Below are 17,336 nucleotides of genomic sequence, written 5' to 3' on the forward strand. Positions count from 1 at the left end.
TCTGTGCCCTGATTGGCTAGCCGCAATGTGCACACATAAAGTTAGGGAAAAAAAATATTACTGTTTTCAAGAACGCCACCCCTCTGAGCTCTGCAAACCCCCTCCCCTCATCAAACATGTACCAAACGCTCATGATACAACACCATTATCGTTGATAAAGTGCTGAAAATACTTTTGTTGCCAAAGTATTTTCAGCACTTTATCAACACAAATATTTTTCCACACTTTTTACCGAATCCGAATGTGCCATATTCGTGCCGAATTTATGTTTGGCGATCGTTTTCTGAACAAATTTGCTCATCACTAGTTGTTATTCTCAAGTAACTTTACATTGAGTAAATTACATTTTCTTTAGGAATAGAAAAAACAAGTTTCGGCACAGATTTTTGATTTGCTCAGTGTGGTCATTTAATAGAGCTATTAACATACAGTATTACATGAGAAAAAAGACAAACTGCTCATATATATTTATAAAAAGAAACCAAAACAGGGGCGCTCCACATGAAGAATGTAACAGCATATAAACAGAAGGGGAAGAGGTGTTCACCTCGCCTCTGGTAGTTGTACATGTCAGGCACAACGCTGGAGCGCTGCAGTTCCATCTGCCTGCTCCTGGCGTCCTGCTTAGGAGCCGTGATACAGTGAAGAACGATGAAACGTGGGTGCTTGAAATCCACCGGGCTCTACGCTCTTGAGTCAGGAACCATCCTGGTCAGATAAGAGAAGTCGATTTATTAGGCACACGCGTTTTAGGGACGATCTGTCCCCTTCCTCAGGTACTACTACCAGATGAGGAAGACGAATTGTCCCTGAAACGCGTTGTGTGTTTAATAATCACCTTCTCTTATTTGACCTGGGTAGTTCCTGGCTCAGATCGTGGAGCCCTGTGGATTTCCACCACTCACCTTTCATCGTTCTTCATGATATATATTTATAGTTAGACACTGTTGTGGATCAGGAAATGTGCAGTTCAAAGGAAACAGACCAGTATTTATAGTGTACATGCAAATATCTAGGTAGTGAGCATAGAGGACTTATGGTGGCCTAGTACAGACCTTCATGGGCATCAAACACTGACAAAGGTCTGGGCACCATATGTGACAAGATATTCTCAGTGTATATAGAGTCCAAAGGAGCATGACACATTATTTTGTCCAAACTATTACATTGGAAATATATGGAGAAACAGAAATTGCACTCTTCACTGGTATGAGTGCTTTATTACAGCTCTATACAATTCTGGAGCACAAGTCCTTCGACAAAAAAAACTTAAGTTGGATACAATAATGCAGCTGTTTGTATAAGGGACAGGGTATGTTTCCATGGTCAGTAAACACTGCGGATTGGATGCTGCACACAGCCGCAGCGTCCAATCTGCAGTGGCCAGCATATGAAATCCCATCTCCACCATGTATGCAGGGAAGCCTCCGGCAACCCTGCGCAAATGGACATGTGGCGCGTCTTTCTAGACCGCAGCATGTCAATTTATCTTGTGGAGACGCTCAGTCTACGCAAGATAAATATCACAGTCCAATGTATTGGACGCAGTGGTTCCGCACGGTTCAATTAACACATGCGGAATCACCGAGCGTAAAGAAGCCGGCAGCGATTGATTTTCGTAAGATCCCATCTACATTAGTCTGTCTAATATAGACTAATAATTCTTGCATGTGAATTTGGAAAATTAAAGCCTTTTACAGTATTGCTCAACCTATAATGTATAATGTATAATGTTCTTCTGTCAACAAACTGTCATGTCAACTATGTAATTCCTTTATGATTTTTATGATTTAAGTTTTGCTGCTGTGATACCATAATTTCCCACGGGATCAATAAAGTGTATCGTATCGTATCGTATCGTACCTCTCTACATACCTAGATACCACTCTGAGCTATTCTCAAACTTTATTTTTGTAATAAGAAATAATCTGCTACTGCACTTGGGCAGTATGAAAGCGGTAAGAAAAAGAGTTTGGCATCTAGGCCGGTAGAATAACGGGTCTGAGGGTGGACAGCAGTCAGGGCATGTTCTATACAGTCTGTGACCAGGTGAATCTTCGGATTAGCATCTGATAGGTTTTTCTCAAGATTCTTGGAATCTGTGTGAACAAACAGTAAGTTTAGCATTGAGTCAGTTGGTGTTACCACATACCATCAAAAATATTGTTCACATGTAGGAAATCTCTCAGTTCTCAATTTGTAGTCAGTGATTTGGTCAAGCAAAATTAGACAATCATTATAGACTGATATGCAATTATCTTATATTGGTAAGAAAACGTTTTTACTAGTTAAAAATTTGGTGATTTATGGAACAACCTGAAGTCAAATAAAAAAAAAAGTCTGCCAGAGTCTAATATACACTATAAGGGAAAAAAATATGGTAAGCTACACTTTATACTTACAGGCGTTTTTATGGTTTATGTCACTTTAATTTATTTGGCATTAATATGGAGTTGGTTCCTTGTTTGCAGGTGTAACAGCTTCCATTCTTCTTGGAAGGGTTTCTATAAGATTTTGGAGTGTGTGGGAATCGTTGCTCATTCATAAAGAACAGCATTTGTGAGGTATGCCGACACTGTTTTTAGACTAGTAGTTCCATAGCTCCCAAACGTCCCAAATTCAACAGGACTGTCCCAACTTTAAGGCTCAGTCCTGCCAAGTCACAGCTTTGTACAGACTTCTAAGGCTGCCATCACACTAGCAGTATTTGGTCAGTATTTTACATCAGTATCTGTAAGCCAAAACCAGGAGTGGGTGATAAATACAGAAGTGGTGCTTATGTTTCTATTATACTTTTCCTCTATTTGTTCCACTCCTGGTTTTGGCTTACAAATACTGATGCAAAATACTGATCAAATACTGCTAGTGTGACGGCAGCCTATGGCTACTTTCACACATCAGGTTTTCAGTGTCAGGCTAAATCTGGGGAATGTTGGAAAAACTGATGTGACGGATCCGTTTTTTTTTTATGGATCCGGCTAGCCTATCTAGATTATTGGATAAAAAAAAAAAAATTGGAGCATGCTCAGTTTAAAAAACTGGATCAGGCCGCCGGATCCGCCTTTTTCCAGATCCGGCACCTTCCGGCTCCCATAGGCTTCCATTCTAGCAAACTACCCGAAAGCGCTGGATCCGGTGCTTCAGACTTTTTCGCCGGAGACAAAAAACGTTGCAATGGATGCTTTTTCAAGAAACTGGAAGCGGCAGATTTGCCGGATTCGGCACCAGAAACGCAATGTCATCCGGTGCAATCCGGCACTAATACAAGTCTATGGGAAAAAAATCTGATCCGGCGGCAACATTCGCCTGAACCGTTTTTTTGAAAATTAGCCGGATTTAGCCTGACACTGAAAACCTGATGTGTGAAAGTAGCCTAACACTCACCTCTTTGCTCTCTGGCATGTCTGCTCGCACCAAATCTAAATTAAACTATTCTTTTATCCTCGGGTCTACCTGACTTCAAAACTCATGACACCAGCATTCACAGGGAATAGCTCTAACTATGAGCCACGACCCACTAAGATGTAGACAAAAGAATTTAGTAATCTTAAACTGTATTGCAGACAGTGAACCCAAAAGCAGATTATACATGTACATAGGTACATAGAAATACACTGTCATATACAGTGTATCTGTATGTTCCCTGTATACTAAAGGTGAAGACAAAGTCATATTTTTTTGTTCCTATAAAACTGCTAAAAATAATAAAAAGCAATTACAATATGTTATTTTTTTCTTTTTTGAGATGCTCCCCAGGACTTGAACTCACAACCTTCAATATTACAGGAAAAAACTAATGCAAGTGAGGCACAGGCTCTGCTGCTGTCACTGGAAGAATTGTATTTTCTTAATATGTATTGCAGGCTGACTTCACAGGCAGATTATACTGATACAGCTTTGCATAGAAATACACTGCTATGTCTCTGAATTCTAGAGGAAGAATAAGGCCTCTTTCACACGTCAGTGTCTCTGGTACATGTACTGACAGTTTTCTCACGTACCGGAGACACTGATACATGTAGACCCATTCAAATGAATGGATCTATGCACATGTCTCCGTGTTTTCATGGACCATGGGTCCGTGTGCAAAACACGGAGACATGTCCGCTTTTCTCCGGCAGCACGTACCGCAATACGTCCCGCACACGTGCACACGGAGAACAGTGTGCACTCTCCTCCGTGTGTATGTACCACCCGCAGGAGGGACAGCACTACAGTAAGCGCTGTCCCCACTGCGTGTGGTTCTGAAGCCGGCATTAATTCCTGCTCCCCAGCAGCGTTCGCTGGAGAGAAGGAATGAAAAATCAAGGTTTTTTTTGTGTGTGTTAAAAATAAAGTTTGGGGACACCTCCCACCTCCCATCCCCTGTGTGCCCGCCCGCTTGCTGAGAAATTCTCACCCAGCTCCTGCGATGTATGCTCTCAGCGCCGGCAGCCTGTCCTGTGTGAGCGGTCACGTGGTACCGCTCATTACAGTGATGAAATGTGTTGCATGTTTGTGATACCTGGATGCAGTTATCCTTCTTTGCCTCCAAACGCAGTATCACTCTCCCCAAGAGGAAAGCAATACCACTGTGACGACCAGGACCCTAACGTTACTGTTAAGACCTGTGTTTGCATACCGATGTACAGTGGGGCAAAAAAGTATTTAGTCAGTCAGCAATAGTGCAAGTTCCACCACTTAAAAAGATGAGCGGCGTCTGTAATTTACATCATAGGTAGACCTCAACTATGGGAGACAAACTGAGAAAAAAAAAATCCAGAAAATCACATTTATTTGCATATTATGGTGGAAAATAAGTATTTGGTCAGAAACAAAATTTCATCTCAATACTTGTAATATATCCTTTGTTGGCAATGACAGAGGTCAAACGTTTTCTGTAAGTCTTCACAAGGTTGCCACACACTGTTGTTGGAATGTTCGCCCATTCCTCCATGCAGATCTCCTCTAGAGCAGTGATGTTTTTGGCTTTTCGCTTGGCAACACGGACTTTCAACTCCCTCCAAAGGTTTTCTATAGGGTTGAGATCTGGAGACTGTCCAGACTGGGGTGAGCTGGACTGCAGAGTGAAGGCAAAAGGGCCAACAAATGTTAAGCATCTCTGGGAACTCATTCAAGATTATCGGAAGAACATTTCCGGTAACTACCCTTGAAGCTAATCAAGAGAATGCCAAGAGTGTGCAGAGCAGTCATCAAAGCAAAAGGTGGCTACTTTGAAGAACCTAGAATATAAGACATAATTTCAGTTGTTTCACACTTTTTTGTTAAGTATATAATTCCACATGTGTTAATTAATAGTTTTGATGTCTTCAGTGTGAATGTACAATTTTCATAGTCATGAAAATACAGAAAAATCTTTAAATGAGGTGTGTCCAAACTTTTGGTCTGTACTGTATATATGTATATATGTGTATATATATATATATATATATATATATATATATATATATATATATATATACAGTGGGGCAAAAAAGTATTTAGTCAGTCAGCAATAGTGCAAGTTCCACCACTTAAAAAGATGAGAGGCGTCTGTAATTTACATCATAGGTAGACCTCAACTATGAGAGACAAACTGAGAAAAAAAAATCCAGAAAATCACATTGTATATTTTTTTAACATTTTATTTGCATATTATGGTGGAAAATAAGTATTTGGTCAGAAACAAAATTTCATCTCAATACTTTGTAATATATCCTTTGTTGGCAATGACAGAGGTTAAACGTTTTCTGTAAGTCTTCACAAGGTTGCCACACACTGTTGTTGGTATGTTGGCCCATTCCTCCATGCAGATCTCCTCTATAGCAGTGATGTTTTTGGCTTTTTGCTTGGCAACACGGACTTTCAACTCCCTCCAAAGGTTTTCTATAGGGTTGAGATCTGGAGACTGGCTAGGCCACTCCAGGACCTTGAAATGCTTCTTACGAAGCCACTCCTTCATTGCCCTGGCGGTGTGCTTTGGATCATTGTCATGTTGAAAGACCCAGCCACGTTTCATCTTCAATGCCCTTGCTGATGGAAGGAGGTTTGCACTCAAAATCTCACGATACATGGCCCCATTCATTCTTTCATGTACCCGGATCAGTCGTCCTGGCCCCTTTGCAGAGAAACAGCCCCAAAGCATGATGTTTCTACCACCATGCTTTACAGTAGGTAAGGTGTTTGATGGATGCAACTCAGTATTCTTTTTCCTCCAAACACGACAAGTTGTGTTTCTACCAAACAGTTCCAGTTTGGTTTCATCAGACCGTAGGACATTCTCCCAAAACTCCTCTGGATCATCCAAATGCTCTCTAGCAAACTTCAGATGGGCCCGGACATGTACTGGCTTAAGCAGTGGGACACGTCTGGCACTGCAGGATCTGAGTCCATGGTGGCGTAGTGTGTTACTTATGGTAGGCCTTGTTACATTGGCCCCAGCTCTCTGCAGTTCATTCACTAGGTCCCCCCGCGTGGTTCTGGGATTTTTGCTCACCGTTCTTGTGATCATTCTGACCCCACGGGGTGGGATTTTGCGTGGAGCCCCAGATCGAGGGAGATTATCAGTGGTCTTGTATGTCTTCCATTTTCTAATTATTGCTCCCACTGTTGATTTCTTCACTCCAAGCTGGTTGGCTATTGCAGATTCAGTTTTCCCAGCCTTGTGCAGGGCTACAATTTTGTTTCTGGTGTCCTTTGACAGCTCTTTGGTCTTCACCATAGTGGAGTTTGGAGTCAGACTGTTTGAGGGTGTGCACAGGTGTCTTTTTATACTGATAACAAGTTTAAACAGGTGCCATTACTACAGGTAATGAGTGGAGGAAAGAGGAGACTCTTAAAGAAGAAGTTACAGGTCTGTGTGAGCCAGAAATCTTGATTGTTTGTTTCTGGCCAAATACTTATTTTCCACCATAATATGCAAAGAAAATGTTAAAAAAACAGACAATGTGATTTTCTGGATTTTTTTTTTCTAAGTTTGTCTCCCATAGTTGAGGTCTACCTATGATGTAAATTACAGACGCCTCTCATCTTTTTAAGTGGTGGAACTTGCACTATTGCTGACTGACTAAATACTTTTTTGCCCCACTGTATATATATATATCTATAATATAACGCTGGGAGCGTCACTCTGTCCGAAGCCTTTATAGACTGCGCAAGCGCCGGCGCAGTCTGGACCCCACAGAGTGACGCTCCCAGGAGATCGCAGTATGCGTAAACACTGAACGCACACCGCGATCTCCACCGGAGAGGCACGGACCGTGGACGCGCCAGGAGGGTAAGTATTATATTCACCTGTACCCCGTTCCAGCGCTGCGTGCAGCTCCGTGTTCTGGGTCCTCTGCTGTGACGTTCACAGTTCAGAGGGCGCGATGACACGCTTAATGCGCGCCGCCCTCTGACTGAACAGTCACAGCCAGAGGAGCCAGAACACGGAGCGGACGCAGCGCTGGAACGGGGGACAGGTGAATATAGCAAGTGCTGGGGGGCCTGAGCTAGCGGCGATAACGGCACCTGACCCCCACAGCACGCCGGTGTCCCCGCCTGCTCAGGCCCCCCAGCACTCGGCGCCCAGCGACGATAGGTGAGTATGGTATTTTTTTTTATATATCGCTGCAGCATACAGGGGCATACACACTGGAGCGTCTTATGGGGGCCATAAACCATAGTGGAGCAGTGTACGGGGGCATACACTATGGAGCATCTTATGGGGGCCATCAACCATAATGGAGCAGTGTACGGGGGCATACACTATGGAGCATCTTATGGGGGCCATAAACCATAAAGGAGCAGTGTACGGGGGCATACACTATGGAGCATCTTATGGGGGCCATAAACCATAATGGAGCAGTGTACATGGGCATACACTATGGAGCATCTTATGGGTGCCATCAACCATAAAGGAGCAGTGTACGGGGGCATACACTATGGAGCATCTTATGGGGCCATAAACCATAATGGAGCAGTGTACGGGGGCATATACTATGGAGCATCTTATGGGGGCCATAAACCATAATGGAGCAGTGTACGGGGGCATACACTATGGAGCATCTTATGGGGGCTATAAACCATAATGGAGCAGTGTACGGGGGCATATACTATGGAGCATCTTATGGGGGCCATCAACCATAATGGAGCAGTGTACGGGGGCATACACTATGGAGCATATTATGGGGCCATCAACCATAATGGAGCAGTGTACGGGGGCATATACTATGGAGCATCTTATGGGGGCCATCAACCATAATGGAGCAGTGTACGGGGGCATACACTATGGAGCATCTTATGGGGGCCATCAACCATAATGGAGCAGTGTATGGGGGCATACACTATGGAGCATTTTATGGGGGCCATAAACCTTTATGGAGCACTGTACGGGACATACACTATGGAGCATCTTATGGGGGCCATAAACCTTTATGGAGCACTGTACGGGACATACACTATGGAGCATCTTATGGGGCCATCAACCATAATGGAGCAGTGTGCGGGGGCATATACTATGGAGCATCTTATGGGGGGCTATAAACCTTTATGGAGCAGTGTACGGGGGCATATACTATGGAGCATCTTATGGGGGCCATAAACCTTTATGGAGCAGTGTACGGGGCATATGGATGGGAGAAGCAAATTAAAGAATGGTGGCGCAGGATGGGAGCAGTACATGACAGAACGGGGGCGCAGGATGGGAGCAGCACATGACAGAATAGGGTAGCACATGACAGAATGGGGGCGCAGGATGGAAGCAGCACATAACAGAATGGGGGTGCAGGATGGGAGCAGCACATGACAGAATAGGGCAGCACATGACAGAATGGGGGCGCAGGATGGGTGCAGCACATGACAGAACGGGGGTGCAGGATGGGTGCAACACATGACAGGGTAGGGGCACAGGATGGGTGCAGCACATGTCAGGATGGGGACGCAGGATGGGAGCAGCACATACCAGGATGGAGACCATATACCAATATAAATGCTCGCCACCCGGGCGTAGAACGGGTTCAATAGCTAGTAGATATATATATATATATATATATATATACCGTATTTTCCGGCATATAAGACGACTTTTTAACCAATAAAATTGTCCCAAAAGTCGGGGGTCGTCTTATACGACGGGTACGGGTGCACGAAACGATCCTGGACGGTTCCCGGGGTCTGAAGGAGAGGAGACTCTCCTTCAGGCCCTGGGATCCATATTCATGTAAAAAATGAAGAATAAAAATAAAAAATATAGATATACTCACCCCTCTGACGGACCCTGGCTCTCAGCGGTGCAAGCGTCTGCCTCCGTTCCTAAGAATGCAGTGAGTGAAGGACCTTCACTCATTATCGAAGGTGCTTCACTCACTGCATTCTTAGGAATGGAGGCAGACGCTTGCAGCACTGAGAGCCAGGGTCCGTTGGAGGGGTGAGTATATTCATATTTTTTTATTATTATTCTTTATTTTTTACATGAATATAGATCCCAGGGCCTGAAGGAGAGTCTCCTCTCCTCCAGACCCTGGGAACCACACGCCGTATAAAATGATTGGGCGTATAAGATGACCCACATCTTATACGGCGGGTATATCCCAAATTCCATATTTTATATGGAAAAGTTGAAGGTCATCTTATACGCCCAGTTGTCTTATACATCAGAAAATATGGTATACATATACTGCTTAAAAAATAAAGGAAACACTAAAATCTCACATCCTAGATATCACTGAATGAAATAATTCAGTTGTTAATATTTATTCATTACATAGTGGAATGTGTTGAGAACAATAAAACCTAAAAATGATCAACATAAATCACAACTAATATCCCACGGAGGTCTGGAGTTGGAATGATGTGCAAAATCATAGTGGAAAATGAAGTTACAGGCTGATCCAAATTCAGTGGAAATGCTTCAAGACAAGGAAAAGATGCTCAGTAGTGTGTGTGGCCTCCACATGCCTGTATGATCTCCCTACAATGCCTGGGCATGCTCCAGATAAGGCGGCAAATGGTCTCCTGTAGGATCTCCTCCTAGACCTGGACTAAAGCATCCTCCAACTCCTGGACAGTCTGTGGTGCAATGTGACGTTGGTGGATGGTTCGAGACATTATATCCCAGATGTGTTCAATCGGATTCAGGTATAGGTAACGGGCAGGCCAGTCCATAGCTTTAATGCCTTCATCTTGCAGGATTTGCTGACACACTCCAGCCACATGGGGTCTCGTATTATCCTGCATTAGGAGAAACCCAGGGCCAAACGCACCAGCATATGGTCTCACAAGGGGTCTGAGGATCTTATCTCGGTACCTAATGGCAGTCAGGCTACCTCTGGCAAGCACATGGAGGGCTGTGCGGCCCTCCAAAGAAATGCCTCCACACAACATTACTTAGACCATCCTCATGGAGTTGGTTTCTAACCATTTGTGCAGACATGCACATTTGTGGCCTGCTGGAGGTCATTTTGCAGGGCTCTGGCAGTGCTCCTCCTGTTCCTCCCTGCACAAAGGCTGAGGTAGCTGTCCTGCTGCTGGGTTGTTGCCCTCCTATGGCCCCCTCCACATCTCCTGGTGTACTGTACTGTCTCCTGGTAGTGCCTCCAGTCTCTGGACACTACGCTGACAGACACAGCAAACCTTCTAGTCACAGCTCGCATTGATGTGTCATCCTGGATGAGCTGCACTACCTGAGCCACCTGTGTGGGTTGTAGAGTCCGTCTCATGCTACCACGAGTGTGAAAGCACAACCAACATTCAAAAGAGACCAAAACATCAACCAGAAAGCATTGGTACTGAGATGTGGTCTGCTGTCCCCACCTGCAGAACAACTGCTTTATTGAGTGTGTCTTGATAATTGCCAATAATTTCCATCTGTTGTCTATTCCATTTGCACAACAGCATGTGAAACTGATTGTCAAACAGTGTTGCTTCCTAAGTGGACAGTTTGATTTCACAGAAGTTTGATTTACTTGAAGTTATATTCTGTTATTTAAGTGTTCGCTTTATTTTTTTGAGCAGTGTGTATATATACAGTGCAGAGCAATAGTTTGGACACACCTTCTCATTTAAAGATTTTTCTGTATTTTCATGACTATGAAAATTGTAAATTCACACTGAAGGCATCAAACTATGAATTAACACTTGTGGAATTATATGCTTAACAAAGAAGTGTGAAACAACTGAAAATATGTCTTATATTCTATGTCCTTAAAGTAGCCACCTTTTGCTTATATACTAGATGGAGGCCCGATGATATCGCATCGGGAGGGTGGTAATGTCATTCTTTGCAGGGTTGAGAATCTCTCCACCCATGTGCTCACCCACCTAGCCACTCCCTCTTCCCCCATGTGCTGACTTCTCTCAACTGTGCTCTCTTCTTTGACCTGTCTTCCCCATGTGCTATCCCCCTTGTCTTCTGTCTTTCTCCTTCCTGTGCTGTGCTCTCCCCTCATGTGCTGTCCCGTTTGAGCTGTCTCCCCCCTGTGCACTTTCTCTTTCCCCCATCTGCTGTCTTCTCCTCTCATTTCATCTCGTCTTTGACCTGTGTACCTCATTTGCTCTTCTACATGGTCAGACACAGACAATTTTTAAAATTAACTTTTGTTCGTGGGAAAACCCATTTAATGTGACCGGCTTCCTCTGCCTGTAGACATGTCTCGCATCTGCCACTGGGATCAGCCGAATGATTCACTGCTCCTGTGCGGAATTTGAGCAGACGCAGTAAGATCAGACCACTGCCATCTTTGGGCAGACAGATAGCGGCAGTCATATTAACACTGCGCATGCACTACTCCTGTGAAAAGATGGTGGTGGTCAGTGAATCATTCGGCTGATCCCAGTGGCAGTGTGTTCGCAACGGTGTTCCTCTGGTGGTACCGCGCAAGAGGCTGTGTATTGTGTATACAGTGTGTGTGAATGGTGCATACGGTGTATACAGTGTTTGTGTGGTGCATATGGCATATACAGTGTGTGTTTGTGTGGGGTGCGTATGGCATATACAGTATGTGTGTGTGTGTGTGTGTGTGTGTGTCTGTGGTGCGATGGAGTTCTGCTGGTGGTACCGGGCAAGAGGCTGGTACCACCAGCAGTTTCCATATTGAGACATCCATCACTTGGGTGTCCCAATATGGCGGTCGGTGAACTTCCGCCATTGCTGAACAAGAAGCACATTCAAGGTCACTTAAAGTTTGCTCAACAACATTTAGAAAAGCCTGTGAAAAAACTGGGAGCATATAGTCTGGTCAGATGAGACCAAAATTCACCTATTTGAATGTCATAATACCCAAGATGTTTGGAGGCCAAAAGGAAATGCTTATCACTCCAAAAACACCATACCAACAGTGAAGTTTGGAGGTTGGAACATCATGGTGTGGGCCTGTTTTCCAACAAATGGCACTCAAAAACTTAATCTAATTGAAAGAATGATGAATAGACAATTGTACAGAGACATTCTTGAAAAAAATCTGCTGCCAACTACCAGGATGATGAAGATGAAATAAGGGTGAACATTTCAACAAGACAATGATCCCAAACACATAGACAGCAAAACTCTCAACTGGTTTCATAGAAAGAATAAATCTGCTAAAACGGACTAGCCAATCACATGTGAGCTGACACTTCAAATATTATTTTTGTTACACAAGCAACCCAACATTAGATAGAATATGGATATGAATGACATTGTCTATGATCTTGAAAAAGTCACAATGCAATTGTTATGTATGTGGTGAGTGTCCATAACTTTACAAGAGTATATTGATGACAATATGCTGCTCAGATGTCTAGAAATCAAGAAAACTTATACTACCACCTGTTACGTGTTACGGAACCACTCAGCACCCAGAATATGTTGTGCAGTTATATGTATGTATAATAAGTTCCATGTGAGATGCATATCCCTAATGCATCAGCCCACAGGCTGCGCCCCTGAGCAGAGGGGACAAGATATCCCCCTTCTGACCTCCCCCACCTTTGTAATTCCCACAGTAAATATCGGCAAGCTCTGGCCACCTGCGGCTATTGTAATGTATGTCTGGCCTGCCGCTTTTCTATTGGCCTGCCCTCTGTATCTGTGTGATATATTCTGTGTCCTGTGAGTAAAGTGTTGTCAGACTGGAAATACGTGGAGACGCAGTGATCTTTTATATGCTCTCATGTAACCAAGGAATTCCAGCCAGCGTCCTTCATTCAGACTCCAGCCAAAGCAGAGTGGACCTCCTGAAACACGGGGTGGTACTGAAAAAGGTAACCCAGCTCGGTAGACCCCGTTACACTGGTGGCAGTGGTGGGTTGTGATACCCCTTCTACAGGAGGAAAGGAATGAATGAAAAACAACTACCAGAAGTTAAAGAGGACTACATTAAAAGATCTGGCGGAAGCCCGAGGGTTAATCGCCAGCAACAAAACAAAAGCGGATTTGATAGCAGCCATCATGGAACACAACAGTGTAGCGCCCCCAATGTGAACGCGGAGGAGACTGAATTCCAGAGGGAGGTAAAGAACAAACTGGCGTTCTATGGCCCAAACCCTGCAGTAGAGATCATACGAGAGGTGATGGCTGATGTGCGTACTGATTTGAAGGAAAAAGATGGCCGAGCGGACCAGGATAGAGCTAGCCAAGATGGAGATGGCAGAGCGGACCAAAGTGGAGCTGGCCAAGATGGAGATGACAGAGCGGAGAGAGGAGAGTCAGCCAGCAGGGGGAGCTCTGGCCTCCGACCAGGTACTTTCAACAGTAAGCCACAAAAAGATCCAGTATAATGCCTTCTGACAGTTGGGGGAGGCAGAGGAAGACATTGATTGCTTTCTGCAGGACTTTGAGCGGCAGTGTGCCCTTCATCGAGTGGAACAGGTTCAGATCCTTGCCAGCAAGCTGACAGGCCAGGCAGCAGACGCCTATCGCACAGTACCTGATGAGAACTGTATGGACTGTGAGCGGATCAAAGAAGTGATCTTGGCCCAGTATGCGCTGACACCAGAGGCATATCGCCAAATGTTCCGCGGACTTATAAAACGCGTAACCGATACCCACGCTGAATGGACCTTTAAATTACGGCGGTCACTGCTACAGTGGGTACAAGGGAGCCAAGCAACAACTGATGAGGACGTCCTCCAGCTCTTCTTGTTAGAACGATTCTTTAATGGACTAAACCCCGAGACACAGGAATGGCTTCGGACCGGCGGCCAACGACTCTTGAGGAAGCCGCTCGTCTGGCCGATGAACATTATGATGCCAGGAGGCCTCAGTTGTCCAGATCTAAGATGGTCACTAGGGGTCCACCCATGGGCCTGGAGGGTCCCAAACCACCGAAGATTGTAGGGGGACCAGCTAAAAACCAACCACAGTCCCCCTGGGGCACGATGCCACACCTACCATCAGCTGGGCCACTTGCAAAGACAACGTCCCAACCGGACTCAACATACCCAGTGGCCAAAGGTGGGAAAAGCTACCTTCAGCCGGGCCGCTGTACACTGCTACCAAGCCGAAGCTGACCCGGCATTGGGGGCTACGAATAACCAAGGGGTGGAAGAGATGGAGGAAGTGCTGCATGAAGTAGACCCCATGCAGGCAGCCCAGGCAGATAATCGACAACAGCATTGACAGGTCGTGTGGGTTAATGGGAAACGTATGCAGGGACTAAGAGATTCCGGGGCAACTTTGACCATTGTGAAGCCTCACCTCGTCCGGGATCAAGAGAAGACGGACCGGACAGTGGCAGTCCGTGTAGCAGGGGGAGCCATACATCGATTGCCAACTGCCAGGATTCACCTGAACTGGGGAGTCGGGGATGGCCTTGTTGAGGTCGGCTTGATGGAGGATTTGCCTGCAGACGTCTTGCTGGGAAATGACTTGGGGCCCATGTTGTCTGCTTTCTGGGTTGCCCCTCTGGCTGAGACATATCCTGTGACCACCCGGAGACAAGCTCGAGCTGCGGAGGCGGAATCACACTCAGAGGAGGCCCAGGTAAGACATCCCAGCCCTACACGTATTCCCATGGCCACCCCAGATGAATTTAAGAGGGAGTTACTTAAGGATCCTTCATTGGAGGGATATCGTGGGAAGGCACAGGAGGTCAGAGGGGTACTGGAAGGGGAACAGTTTGTATGGAAGCAGGGACTCCTCTACCGGATCACAGAGCAGCACCACACAGGGACAAGCCCCAATATAAAATGACAGCTGGTAGTTCCCAAGAAGTATAGGCAGGAGTTACTGCGAATCTCTCATGACATACCATTTGCCGGGCACTTCAGCGTCAGTTGCACCACGCATCGTCTGACACAAAATTTCTTTTGGCCAGGGGTAACCTATGATGTTCGCCAGTACTGCCAGACCTGTGACAGTTGCCAGTGCATTGGCAAGAGGGGAGATCGATGCAAGGCCAAATTACGCCCCCTACCCATTGTGAAGGAACCATTTAGCCGAGTAGTGGTTAATCTGATAGGGCCATTAGCCAAACCCAGTCTGTCAGGGAAAAGGTATACATTGACAGTGGTAGATTATGCCACACGGTATCCAGAGGCGGTTGCGTTACCTAACATACTGGCAGAGACGGTGGCGGCTGCCCTGCTCCAGGTTTTCTCACGGGTTGGATTTCCCCGAGAGATCTCAGACTAGGGTACCCAGTTTACAGCAAAGGTGACCAACCAACTGTGGAAGCTGTGCGGCGTAAAGTCTATTAGAAGCGCCTCGTACCACCCGCAAACCGATGGGTTGTGTGAACGCTTTAACGGGATGTTAAAACAACTCATTGGGACTTTTACCAGGACCTACAGGGACTGGGAGAAATTCTTGCCACCCCTCCTGTTTGCCTATCGGGAGGTGCCCCAAGAATCCACGGGGTTCTCCCTATTTGAACTGGTATATGGGAGACGGTTAAAGGGACCCCTAGACTTAGTGCTCGAACACTGGGAAGGGGAGGGCATCATAGAAGGGGTACCTATTGTACCCTACGTGCTAGAATTCCGGGACCGCCTACAGGAGTTGACCCAGGCTGTACGTGGGAACATGCAGGTGGCCCAGCGGTGCCAGCGCTTATGGTACGATCGGAGGGCCAGAGAACGCACCTTGGAAATAGGACAGAAGGTCCTGGTGTTAGAGCCTACTAGGCAGAACAAGTTCCAAGCTGCATGGCAGGGGCCCTACCAGGTAGTGGGGAAAATAGCCGACACCACCTATAATGTAGCCGATTGTGATGACCCCAGGGTTATCCGCATATTCCACGTGAATATGCTGAAGCCCTACCGGGAGCACCCTGAAGAGGTAGTGGCCATCTATGCACCTGAAGCAGAGGATTTAGCCAGAATTCCCTTGCCTGATGTCTTAGGGGAAAGGACTCAGTCTAAAACATGGGACCAGGTACACTTGGGTGAAGACCTAGGTCCCCGGGAGAGACAGCAGGCAGAGGAGTTGTTGAGGCAGTGACAGAGGATGTTTTCGGGGAGACCAGGGTACACTAGCCTGGCACAACACAAGGTTGAGACCCAGGATCAGACCCCCCTGTGACAACCCCCCTTCCGCGTCCCTGAGTCTGTATGAGAAGGGATGCGACAAGAGATACAAGAGATGTTGCATTTAGGGGTCATTGAAGAGTCAGATAGTCACTGGGCATCCCCCGTAGTGTTAGTGCCCAAGAAGGATGGGACTACACGGTTTTGTGTAGACTATCGTAAGCTCATTGAGAAAGCAGTGACGGATGCGTATCCCATGCCGCATGTGGATGAGTTGTTAGACCGTCTGGCAGGGCCAAAGTATTTGACCACCATCGATCTATGCAAAGGCTACTGGCAGATTCCCCTGAGTCCTGACGCGATTCCCAAGTCGGCATTTGTCACCCAGGCCGGAATCACCCTGAACCCAAACAAGTGTCACGTGGGCAAAGCAGTGGTTTAGTATTTAGGGCATTGGGTGGGAAGTGGGAAACAGCGACCAGAACCAGCCAAGATTGAGGCCATAGCCAAATGGCCCACCTTACGCACTAAAACCCAGGTCATTGCGTTTCTACGGACAGCGGGATATTACACGAAATTCGATCCCAATTACATCAGCGTAGCCAAGCCCCTCACTGAACTGACCCGTAAGAACCAACCCCGCCAGGTAACCTGGAGCCCAGAGTGTGAGCAAGCCCTCCGCCAGCTAAAGGATGCCCTCACCAATACCCCTGTATTGGCCGCACCCAATCCAACTAAATGTTTCCTTGCTCACACAGACACTTCTATGTTTGGATTGGGGGCAGTACTGAGCCAAGTCGGGCCAGACGGCAAATAACACCCGGTGTTATGATGCGGTGGTCTAGGAACAACATGGAACAAGCTCTGAAGGAAGTGGTAACTGTACTGACCGCAGTCGCTAAGCTCAACACAACACTAGAAGTAGCCATGGA

General features: G+C 46.1%; 1 protein-coding gene across 1 annotated transcript in view; it reads right to left on the bottom strand.

Moving 5' to 3' along the window:
- Positions 1–383: 383 nt before the first annotated feature.
- The window catches only part of LOC138670816 (retinol dehydrogenase 16-like), a 170,244-nt gene continuing 153,291 nt past the window's right edge, over positions 384–17,336 (bottom strand). The window contains exon 5 of the mRNA XM_069758510.1: positions 384–2,099. Within this exon, the coding sequence (XP_069614611.1) occupies positions 1,906–2,099 (194 nt within the window). The 3' untranslated portion in view covers positions 384–1,905. The remainder of the gene's footprint in view (positions 2,100–17,336) is intronic.

This window comes from Ranitomeya imitator, chromosome 3, assembly GCF_032444005.1.
Source record: "Ranitomeya imitator isolate aRanImi1 chromosome 3, aRanImi1.pri, whole genome shotgun sequence".
Lineage (NCBI taxonomy): Eukaryota > Metazoa > Chordata > Amphibia > Anura > Dendrobatidae > Ranitomeya > Ranitomeya imitator.